General features: G+C 43.5%; 1 protein-coding gene across 1 annotated transcript; it reads right to left on the bottom strand.

Moving 5' to 3' along the window:
• Window positions 1-3,702: 3,702 nt before the first annotated feature.
• On the bottom strand, window positions 3,703-11,831 carry CLDN16 (claudin 16). The gene is made up of 5 exons (XM_062583081.1): window positions 11,718-11,831; window positions 6,667-6,769; window positions 5,884-6,048; window positions 4,604-4,795; window positions 3,703-3,842 (listed from the first exon to the last, which is right to left on the bottom strand). Exons 1-5 carry the CDS (start codon window positions 11,829-11,831, stop codon window positions 3,703-3,705), a joined length of 714 nt encoding a protein of 237 aa, XP_062439065.1.
• Between the last annotated feature and the right edge of the window lie 519 nt (window positions 11,832-12,350).

Raw genomic sequence — 12,350 nt, 5'->3', positions numbered from 1 at the left:
AACTAGCTGGAGCCCTAGCAGGCTGCACCAAGTGGTGTACAATCAGTGGAGAGGGTGATGAGGAGCCCTGCGGCCAAGGAGACATCACAAGACAAGTATAGCAGGAAATGTCATGGTGCCAGCTCTCAGCTAGGTCCCTGACTTTGCCTTTGCCCTGGAGAAGGAGGCAAAGAGACTAAACCAGACTAGATGCCCAAACATGCAAAAATACTCTTTAGAAATTAGTGAAGAATGCTAAAATATTTCCTGTTGGCACTGAAGGATTAAATGTTGAGCTTAAGCTGGAAATTGCGTCTAAGCAAAAACACGGCTTGTTAAGCCATCAATAGCAATTGGGAAGACAGGGTGAGTCTATTGCAATATCATGACCCCACTCCCCTGCAGCAAGCTGCTGTTGAATAGAATGTAGATAGGAATTTGGAAGAACCAAAGAAAATACCTTAATACCTGAGCTCACACACAACATCTTCAGCTATAGGACTGGTAGTGGGTTTGAAAAGAAAAGAAAAAAAAAAAAAACAAAAAAAACACATTCTGTGTACTTCCTGGGATTTTTAACGTTATCAAATAAACAACCAAACTAAAATAGTTTGACATCACAATATGACAACAAAGCTAATGAGAACTGAACACTGCAGTCATGAAATCAAAGTTACAATTAAATAAATCAGCGAATTAACAAATATATGTTAACAACTGATGAAAATATCAGATAGACTCTCACCCAGATTTAAATAATGAAGCAGTGCGGAATTGGACTGGCTGTTGCAAAACATTAACCCTGCAAATCCAGGATAGGCCATGACCTGTTCCTAATCTTCTTGTGCAGCCAATAGATACTTCAAAGTTATCATGCAGTGGGAGGAGAATGGGGACAAGGTTAAAGAGTTAACCCTTATTCTACCTATATTCTACAGAAAAGAAGGACTCACAAACATTGATGCAATTTTTTTATATGCATATATATTTGAGGAGAGTGCACCCTGGGTTAAGATAGCATTTGGGGTATGCATATGCCTTACTTGTGCATCTACAGGAGGAGCACAGAGCTCAAGGCACTAATGAGACCAGTCCCTTATATTCACTCCTGGCCATGTCACAGATGGTCCATATGTTTAGCCCATGAGTGTCCACAGATCCTCTGCTTTGTGTGACCCTTTCATTGCAAATTCCAAAACACCTCCCATCACCGTGAAACAAGCTGAAGACCATTAGGAATAAGGCCCAGAAGTTTCCCAAACTGGAGCATACCCCAGAAAAAGAACAAGAGAAATCAGTGGTCTGAGATCTGCAATTACACCTGGATCAGCAGGTGATCCTGGGTTATTCACCCTGGACTAAAAGAGAGACAAATCTTCCGAGCAAGAAGTGGTCTTTTAATGACTCAGAAAGAGCTATATGAAACAGCAACAAGAAGCTGGCAGGCATCCCTGGGTATTAGTGATGAAGACTAACACACTGTCTGTGTAGTCTGGGAAGTATTTGTTTCAGGACTTTGGTCCAAGTGATGCTGTCTTTGCTCAGCACCTCCCATCGAGAAGTGTCTCAACACTGGGTGAGTTAGGCTGGTGCAGCCTGTGGAGTCACAGCATCTTTTCTCCTTTGGACAGGCTCAGGAGAGCATTTGCCTCTGAGGAGAGTGACAGGAAGACAGGAGCTCCCTCCTAGGGGCAGGAGCTCAGCACAGCTCTGCCTCTGCAGTGGATTTCCTCTCCTCTCCCTTGTGGCTTGTCCCTGAAGGAGTTCAGGGGTATAACCCAATAACTGGGCAGGCATTTGGCCTCAGAGCTGGCTCACAGAGCCACCAGAGCATTGCTCCCTGTGTATGCGGTTTCAGTTACATCTCTTCTGCCACAAGCAAATACACACTTCTGACATAACCATGTAAAATTAAATATGTATATATATATATATATATGTATATGGTTACAGCCTTGCCTCTCCACCCTTCTGGAATAACAGGCATAAATTCCTATTGCTTCCAGATCTCCTTGTGCATTCTTGGTACAATCTGTGGATTCATCACATGACCCGTAACTCTTGTACTCCCCGTCTCTCAGGGATGCAGGACTCTCTCAGGACTTTGTAATGGAGCCTCTGTCACTTCTCCTACTGTGTTTTCATCTGTTCAATATAGCTCAACTCATGGCATTAAGTTGCCACCAGTTTGGCTAATATAAATATCTGAAAGCTGAAACAGCATGAGCTTTGCAGGCATGAAACCTCCCTTGTCTGGGAAGCAGAACTGCAGCTAGGATCTCTTGCTGAGGTGGTTACATTATGATCTGAACCTTCTGCAAGGGTGGTTGAGCCTGAGGCAAAACCATTTGAATCTGCTGCTGTTCTGCCTGCTCTCAGAGCCTGTTTTTATTTGATTAGGAGCCGGTCACAATCCACATCAAAACTGAGGTCTACGTTTTCACTGCTGCTGGTCAGTGCTGTGCTTCAGCGCAAAGTGCAGCTCCCAGTGTAATCTGTGAGAGGATTCAGCCTCTTATCTTCTATCTTGGGGACTGTCAGAGATGTCCTTTGGGACACAGACCACATGGGTCTCCAACCCTTTTTCTCCCACCTGTCTCTGGCCCTGATAACATAAGGAGGGCTTCATGCTGCCTTGAGGGAGGAAGGTAGTATTCCCCATCTAGCTCTCACACCCTAATATAATTTGTGAGTCACCCTAAATAAATTGTGAGTCAGATTCTCTTTTCTTCAAAAGCATTGAAGGATTGTCAGCATTTCTGCATCCATGCTTGGGGAATGTGTTAAAACACAAAGATTTTTTTCAACCCCTTACTGAAGACATGGCTGAAAGTCTAGCCTCCCCCAGCCTGTGGCAGCCCAGATTGCAGCAGGTGAATGCAGTCTTTAACTGGTTTTAAAAATCTTTTGATAGAAAGGAGTAGAAGATTTTACAACTATTGATCCTAGGTTCTAGCTGACGTGTCTGTCATACATAAGGAGAGATCTTGTATCTTCACTCACTTCATTTTTGTTCCAGCAAAACTTTTAGTAAGCAAAAAAGAAGCTGACAATTTCCAGATCTCAGCAAGTCTAGTGAATCCTAACGTGCATTTTAATGACTGCTGAAAAAGACTGTATTTTGCAGGGAAGGATATACTTGAATATACAGTATTTTCTCAGTGTAGATGCTTATGGGCCAAAGATACGGCCAGACATTTAACACAACTCTTTATCTTCTGCCGGACTCTCGAGCTGCCTGTAGGAGGACAGCATACCCACATGCTGGCTGAACATATTTCAGATGTTTGCCAGGTGATCAGTCCTTCTCTTAGCAGAAGCCTGCATTATCTGGTTTGTATGTTCTTTCGACACATTGCCAGACACGGAACAGATCCATCTTGTAGTATGGGGATCCTCATGCTGAACACTGGGGTCTGATCCAGGAGTGGCTGATTTATCTCACTTATATGGAACCAAATGCTGAAAGAGTTTGTGTAGTTTAGTCTGTGCTTATGTGAGCAGCCTCAGTACTCAAGACAACAGGAATCCCTAAAGCATGATCCTTCTTGGAAATTACTTTCTTGAAGGAGATTTTTTTATTTGAAGCTCTCATAATGCCAACATTGTACCATAAAGAACATCCTTGAAATGTAACTTAGCATCCATATCAAAAGCACCGTGGGTCTCTGTACAATCTGCAACAAATAAAAGTAGAGATTTTCTGGTGTATTTGCCTGCTCCTCATACTCTTGTGTCTATTGCATACATTTTAGCAGTAGCTGTTTGCGAAGATGGCAAATGTACATTTGTTACAATTGTCCCAGCTGGGGAATAGCCTTTCCTCAAGGACTGAGCAGAATGAAGTCCTCCAGAATCGGTATCTGTGATATACAAGGAGAGAAATAAGACCTGCTAACAAGTGTTTGGTGACTTTCAGCTGTAAAGCTTTGAAATACAGAGAAAGAAACATTCCAAATATCGCCAGGATACAGTGTAATAACACATTTTTGTCATAGTCACACCTCAGCTCCCACCTGAAGACTTTGATGTGCCTTACAGCGCTGCTGAAATAACACTATTCCCATTTTACAGCTGAACATACTGCAACTGGGGCTGAGCAATCATTTAGGGGTATCTGTGCAGTACTGGAGCTCCAACACTGTCAGATTTCCTGGAGCCCATGATACAGTGTTTATGCTGCATACAGGAGCACAGAGAATTTTTGCTCCAACGTAGAGTCTGCTAGAATAAGTGCATTTATATCAGGTTCAACAGTTTGGGTTGAATGGCCCTGGTGCTCCTGATGCAGGACGAGGAACCCTACCTACTATCTCACCAATCCTCTGCTTCCAGCACACTGGATGCCCTCCAAAGATGAAGCCATAGAGACAGCGGAGCAGTTGTCCACCAGCCCAGCTGTGGCCTCAGAATCTGATGCCTCTCCAGAAGCTGATGCAGATCAGTGTCCACATCGCTCCCTACAGCACCATGCAAAAGTAATGGAGGGCACAGAGACCAAACACCCATCCCCTTCCTGCCTGCCTCCTAGAGACAGACCCAGAAGAATGCTCCTGGCTCTGTGCAGACCCTGAGCCACCACTCTCTCCCCTAACTGTGTTCCAGCCCTGTCACAGTTCCTCACCTCTGAAGAGATACATGCAGCAGGTGAGCACAGCCCCAGACAAGAAACATCCAAGGGACCCCGCCATGCCAAGCCAGCAAGACCAGCCAAACTTGTACTGGATGCCCAGAAACACATTGTGGAGGACCAGAGAGGAGCGTTCCATGTAGACATCAATGGCATACCACAGTGAGCCAGTAATGCCTGGGATACCTGCAGGACAGGAGAGAGGTGCCACACAGCACTCTCATGTACACCACAGTGATCATAAGGCAGTCACAAATATAAAATCCTTGAGTTATAGTCTACTGTCTCCTGGTTCAGACTTCAGGTTGGGAAGAACCTCCTGGCACATCAGTTTTTGTCCCCAGCTTTGTCTCAACTTGATCACTTTGCTTAAGTCACCTTGTCTCCTACTGATATCATTGGGAGTATTTTAAGGGCAGAGTTTATACTTTGTGGGTTTGCACTCTTACAGATATCAGAAAGTGTTATCAATTTTTTAAAATTTCTGCTTTAAAAGAGATAAAGCATAGCTTGTTTATCAACTTGTAAAGTTGCTTCATGATTTAATATTTCTAATCTATTTATTTTGACTTTCAAAATTTTGACAATATTTTTCAGACAAATTGTGAGCGGAAAAATAGAGTGCATTTAAAAGAATCTCTCCGTGTGCTTTACATGTGGTATCACATCTGCTAAAGCAGAGATAGCTGTTCAGCACTGGCATAAAGTCAAATGAAATGACTTAGTACTCCAGTTGGCAATCTGTTTATTTTCATATCAAAATTCTCCCACTGGCTGTAACAGCTAAATGCCTCAGTCCATCAGGTTTTTATCACTTATAAAGGAGAGATGTGTTATTATCCCTCTATTACAGATCAGCTGCAGAGATCTGGGGCTAAGGGACTTGCCCAAGGTCACATAATCTGTGGCAAAGCTAGGAACCAAACTGGGATGTCAACATGTTTCTAGCTCTTCAGAAATTTTGTCTCTTTACCATGTCAGCACTGACTTCCTCAGAGTAGAACGGCAGTAAGTGAAGTCAAACAACTGAGCAGGCATCTCACCTGGTCAGTAAATGAAATAAAAGCAGATACACTCAACTAGCTGCTGTTAGAGACAGGCAGTGAGTAGTGGGTAAATTTTATATTGCACACATCAGAAGCGAATAACTCTCCTTCTCCCATGTTTACCCTCCAGAGTATCACCCACTTCTCTCGCCAAAGTAGGAAAAGGTTTAACCACTCCTTCTTTTGCTAAAGGGCATCCTTCAGGATGGATCCACAGTGGAGGAATACCTGCAATGAGCAAGGTAATTCCAGACACCAGGCAGATGCGCAGCTTGATGTGTGGCTCGTCTGGAAGGAATTTCACACAGTCTAGTCCCAGAAGGAGGAAAATAAATCCAAATGCTGCCAGGATATCTGCTGTGATCATCATGGCTCGGGTCAGCACCAGCTTCACTGTAGAATAAAAGCAGATTGTTCTAGTGCACAAGGAATGGAAATGCTAGTGGGGTAATTCGGTCAGTTCCCACGGGAAAACATTTTTCTCGGTGAAACTTTCTTCAGCTTCCTCTCAATGCAACACATTACTGAGAAAAGAAAAAATGGCTGTCGTTTGTAGATGCACCAAATTATCTTTCATTGAGCAGAATAAATGCCCATTCTACATGCAGGGGCAATGAGAGACCCTCCGTCATGCTACTGATTCAGTAATATACTACAAGCCTGTTTTCATCTACACTTTTACCTGCAAAAAGTCTTTTTCATTCTTTCAAGCAATAGACAGTACGTTACCTTCTGGGTGCTGTCCTGGTCAAAGATGACTGTCAGCAAGGACTGGACTCTAAATTAAGTGCCTGGGATTAGCAGATACCATTTGTGTTGATAGTCAAAGCATGGACTCAGGCCAAAGTGTGCTGAGAACCTGCTGGCTGTGACATAGCCTCAGCTAGTGACTGGAGCTTCTCAGCATTGTGTGGGCACCTTGAGTCCCAGCTACAATGAGAAGGAGATGCTCACACCATCGGGATCAGGGTGTTCCCTCTCTTTGTGGAAAAACCCTTCATTCTTACATACCGGGGTGCTCAGCGAAGATGGAGTCATACTCATCGCAGGTTTGGATCCCATCAAAAACATTTGTGACACATTCCCACCACAGGCCACGGCATTTTGTACTCACCTGTGGGTAAAGAAGAAGAAAAAAAGATATTAAATGAATATACCCACCAATCAGCAGATGGTCAGCTAAACTGTTCAACTGAAATCCTTGTCCGGTTATGTCAATGGCAAACTAGTTGTTTAGCTTGAAGAAGAAAAAAGTGGCAGAACAGACTGGAAGGACAGTGCTTTTTGTGTCCTTACTAAAGTTTTAAATTAGAGCAAAGGAAGTTCATATTAGACATTAGGGGAAAAAAATATATATTACTAAGGAAAAAGTCCTGAGGGAAACTGCTGTAAGAGGCTATGGGGTGACTGTAATCATAGATAATCTAAAACTGGGTTTGATTACTCCTGACAGATGATTGTCTAGGCTGAGCTGGGCAGGGCCATGGACGAGATGACCTGTGAATTTGCTGTCTGCGTCTCCTTTCCACCCTCTTGCTGAGATGACCAAGAAGGAAGGCAGCTGTACAGTGAAATGACTGGGAAGCATGAGTCAGGGAGGCCAATGTTTTGCTAGAAGCTGAGAGTGCTGAATGGGATGTATCTGCAGCGTGATAAAAGAGTGTTTGCTCCAGCGTGGAGGTGTGAACATGAGCCCCTCTCCAGAGGCCTGTGGAGGGCTGCCACCAAATGACTCGACTGTAAACATGGGCTGGAAAATGAGAGGCAGCCAGCTGGCTCTGACACTGGCCCTTGGGCTCTGTGCACTGTTGGCTGTGGGGCCCTGTGTGCCGTGAGTGAACCACACTCATCACCGAGACATCCAGACTCCGGCAGGCATAGCAGTAGCATCATTGCTAATCGTCTCAGTGCTACTGAAGACTTAGATAGCATTCCCAGCCCAGCCTTCCATAAATCAGTTTAATATGGGAGGCATTTTCATTAGCAATGCAAATATGGCAACAAGCACCTCTAAAACATTCCTGGGATTGCTCATACAAGGAGCAGAGATAATGTGAGTGCAGCTTTGGACTCCACAGACACCCCACTGTAGTTTATCGACAGAGAAACTCTTACAGGAAATGGGAACCATACTTGTTTGAATGATGCAAGAAATTCCTTTTTTTCTTATGCATTATACATCACAAAATAGATAGTTGTGCATCTCAATCACTTAATAAAGTCCAGTGTAGGATGCATTGAACTCTTTAGCCAGTCACGATATAATCTACAAATAAAGCTGTACAGATTTTCTATGATACTGCAAAAGGGATTGAAGGAGAGTAAAAATGACTCATGATTTCGGACTTGCAAAAAATATACTATTCATATTTGAGTGAAGACAATCTGCACAGTTTGTTTTGTGAACATGAAAACTAATTACTTACAATTTTTCCTATTTTTAATAGATTTAATGCAAAATATCATGAAAATTAGAAGCATTGAGAGAAAAATCTGGTTTAATTGAATCTGTGTTTTTCAAGAGAACAATTTTATGCAAAATAGTTTGACCTATTTTTATTAGGCATAAGCTTTTACTGTGTCCTTCTTAATTCAGCTGGAGTTCCTATTCTGTCTTAATTTACTATCATTCAGGCTGTGCTTGAAATTAACATATTTTCATTACATTGCATTTTGTTCCACTTGTGTTTATACCGTTTTGTATTCCTCCCATATCACCTTAGGCTTATTCATATTACTCTGCATTCAGCCACTGCTCTCAGGTACTTCCTCATTTGCTGACACTGGTATTGTTTTTAAAAGCTTACACACAGCATTTTTCACCTATACTATTAGGACTAGCAGGATTCCAGACTTCATTATCTTCCAAGCAGAATAGAGGTCTCCAGACACAAAATTATAAATCTTGGCCTAATCTGTGAAACAACCCACTTCTCAGACTGCAAAACCTTGCTAAATGTTTTCTTGCTGTTGTTATTTGTTGGGATTTTTTTTGTCACCTGCTAGTGCTAGTGCTGAACTTAGGCAAAAATAGAGAAGATCAAAATGCCACCAGAAAGACCTCTACTCTTCAGGCTTTAGAAGCTCTCTGTGTTTGTCCTGTCAAGGCTGTGCTCAGGACCCATCTCAGTGCAGCACATGCACAGCCAGCATCCTGTTTCCTGGTGCAGGAGTGATGGGAACAGAGGGAGGCCTTGAGGCAGCCTGAGCCAGCACAGTGCTACTCTGGTTTTCTGTTACTTGCCTCCTAACCTCCTCAACCCTCTGCTTCGGGTATTGTTTGTCCTTCTGGCTTGTTCTGCTCTTCCCAAAGCATCCACATGCTCCATCCCAACATTCCATCCCATCCCTGAGTAGGGAGCAAGGCTGATTAGCAAGCACTGGCTGACGAGCATGGGCTGTGTCACTCTCTTCCCATGGGGTTTCCAGAGGAGGGGGACCTGCCTCGGCACAGATGGTGCATGGATGACCTCCATCTCATTGCCAGAGCTGTGCACCATGTCAGTAGCATTAATTTCCCAACACTTCTTCTCCTGTAGCAGATCTGCTCCAGCTTCCCTGGGACTGGCCAAGGACTCCCTCGGGAACTAAGCATCATGGTCAAACCGCCTCCCAGTCTAATTATGAAATACATTCCTGCGACCTGCCTTCCCTAACACAACTATGCATGTAAAATATAAACTGCATTATGACTATAATACATATATAATTATAGCCTATTCATAATGTATAATTAATATTAAAACACATCTAATATAAAAAAAGAAAGAATAAGTACACACTTCCCCTTCTGTGGAAAGCATAGAGGACAAACATATGAGAGATGTTAGTCATAGCATTTTAACGCATTGTAAGAAGGTGCTTGCATAAAATGTTTATGAACCTAATACGAGAGTAAAACAGATCATGTTTAACAGTAGCGGTAGTATTTTTAATCCAGCTGTAACAGGGAAAGACTGAGTGTACACAACAGTGCCTGTTGCGAAGCCTGATTTATGGCTTTTTGTAGCATAACCACTGCAAAAATTGACCCAGACTTGTTTTGATACTCACATTGAAGCAAGCTCTGGTCAACACTGCAAATACATAGGCAGGGGGTGAATTACAGCAGCTGGACAAGTTACTACCACTCATCTGGGCTGTGGCAACTGAGGTTTCAGTTTGCCCAGATGCAAAGGAAAATGCACCCGCTCAGACTACATGCTGTGTTTCAGTAACTTGCTTGTTCCTGAACCATGTACCTGTCCCAGCAGCGAGGGGCTCTGAGCTGCTCTCAGGCTCCCTGTTGCATTTCTGGACACTGCTGCTCCAGCTGTCCCTGGCCTGCTTCTGCCGAAGGTCACTCCTCCATGGTCTGATCATCAGAGAGAGGTTAGGTGGCAACATCTATGCTGGAGGATGGTGGTCCTTTCTCTTGAAGTCAAAAGTTGTCCGATTTACTATTTTTCCAGCTGAAAGCAGGACTCATTGTGGATTCCAGGCCTTTCTGGCCATTGATGATTTACCTGCATTCTGCTACCTAAAGAGGCAATGAGTCATTAGGGCCATTAGGGAGCTCATTCTGTCACATATTAAGGCTGGGGGCATTTTGCTCCATTATTTAGTATTCACACTCAGAGCAGGAATGTGAGAACAGTAGTTGCTAATGGCCAAACTTACTGTTAATGGAGCACTTAGAGACAGTCCAGCACAGGTGCCTTTGTGCCAAAAAGACAAGGTGACAAAGCCTCGGGTTAAGGGAGCTGGTTCTTTCCTGGACTTCCCTCATCCGTTTTGCTTGGAAATGATGGCAGTTTGGATCCATTTGGCTCTGCTGCTCATAGTGATATATTCATCTGACTCCAAACTGTTCAAGGTCTCCTGAAATTAATCTAGACTGTCTCCTAACCAGTGATATAGAATATAATCCAGCTAGCATTAGTGGATGCACTCTGTTTATCCTGCAAAGAGGCTCCATGATCAGACTCACTGACTGCTAGCAATCCCATTGCATGGGACCTGTGATTACCTCAGCCAGTTTCTTGCTGTGTAGAGAAAATAAGTGTTTCTCTGGTAGTATTTCACCCTTTTCTTTCTCAGATTATTCATCAATTTTTTCACAGAGACAGCGAGTCATGGCAATTCTTCTCCAGTCAGCCGTCTCGAGTCTGTTTTGTGTAGCCCATTCCCTGTGCTTCATTCTATATTGCAATCATTGAATCCTGATGAGCTGTTGTTTTCCTACACTGGAGAGCAGATAAAAAGTTTCTTCCTGATATATGCAACTAAACTCTGCCTTGCAAGGTATTTCACCTTCATTGCACAAATCATCAAGTTTTTCATAGAGCCACGCTTTTGCCCTGCAGCCCTTAAGCATATAGAAAGTCCTGGTTACTCTGAGAAGAAAAATACAGTCTTGCAGTACTGAGTGATGGTAAAAGAATGACTGTTTGGGGACTAGAGTCTGTAGGGCATAGCTTGCATTTATATGTTGTTCTGCTCCCTTGTCTTTTGCAGTTTACTGCAAAATACCTTCACAATGCCTTTCTGTAATGTGAGAGTGCTAATGTCTGCATAAGTTTAAGCAGGTATCCTTGAGTCTTGGATCTAAGACCAGTCCCTATGCTCCCTCTAAACGTCTACTAGTCCAGTAGGTCAATGTCTGGGTTAAAAAAAGACTTGAAGAGCAAGAAGGTGCACCCTGGACTCTTTAATCAAAAAGTATGACATTTAAAAACAACTCCAAAATATCCATGCAGGCTGGAAATGCAGGATAACTGTACTCCCATTCATGCATAGCTAAACCGAGAGCCCGTAGACTTTTCCTGGACTTACTAAATGAGAGCAGAGTCTGAATAATAGGGTCTAGCAGAGAGTTACACAAAATCTCACTTTTCCACTGCTGCTGCAGGAGTCATTCTTTTTTTCTTTCCTTCCCCCCCCCCCCATCTATTTTCATCCAGGACAACAGAAGAACATTACCTGAGGGTGGAACAATGATGCCAAGAACCCCATGGCCACATCAAAACTCTGCCTAAGACACCTTTGCTTTGGAAAGCAGGCTGTCCTCATCCTGATCTTACCTCCAGGGAGTCATCAGCATTCACCATCCAGCAGTCTGTCCAGGTAGATGCTATCAAAAACCCAGTAGAGAAAAAAGCAAAAAAACAGGCAACATACTGGAGGAAATACTTCATCCCAACAGATGATTAGCACATCCAGGGGCTTCAGAAAAACAGTTCCCAGCTGTTGCTCTTAAAGCTAGAGTAGAGGTAGAGCCTCAGCGTCCCAGGTCACCACTACTCTCTTCCAGTGGCCATGGACAGTGGGAATTTCTCTCTTCTACCAGTGCTGTCAGTTGACAGTGGCTACAGAAAGCAATGTACACCTGCAACATGGAGCGGAGGAGGGTCAGAGAGACCTCACTGAGCACTGGAGCTGTTGCAGCCAATCAGCCCTGCATAGTTAGAGCTCTTGTCATGCCTGGCTGAAGAGAAATCGTGTTGTGCAGAAGTCACATGCAAGTGGCTGGAGCTCTCGAACTACAAGGAAAGAAGGTGTCATTGCAGATTTTTGCAAAGTAGAGCTGTGATTAAAAGAAAAGAATCAAAACTTTCTTGTGTGTAATACAAGTTTTGAGCACTGCTAAGGTCACGCACAAGAGCACCATGTACACAGAGACACACACAAACGCACACACACACATGCATCCACTT

Source organism: Rhea pennata, chromosome 9 (assembly GCF_028389875.1).
Source record: "Rhea pennata isolate bPtePen1 chromosome 9, bPtePen1.pri, whole genome shotgun sequence".
NCBI lineage: Eukaryota > Metazoa > Chordata > Aves > Rheiformes > Rheidae > Rhea > Rhea pennata.
Note: the sequence above shows the minus strand (reverse complement) of the source record. Positions and strands in the feature narration are given on the sequence as shown.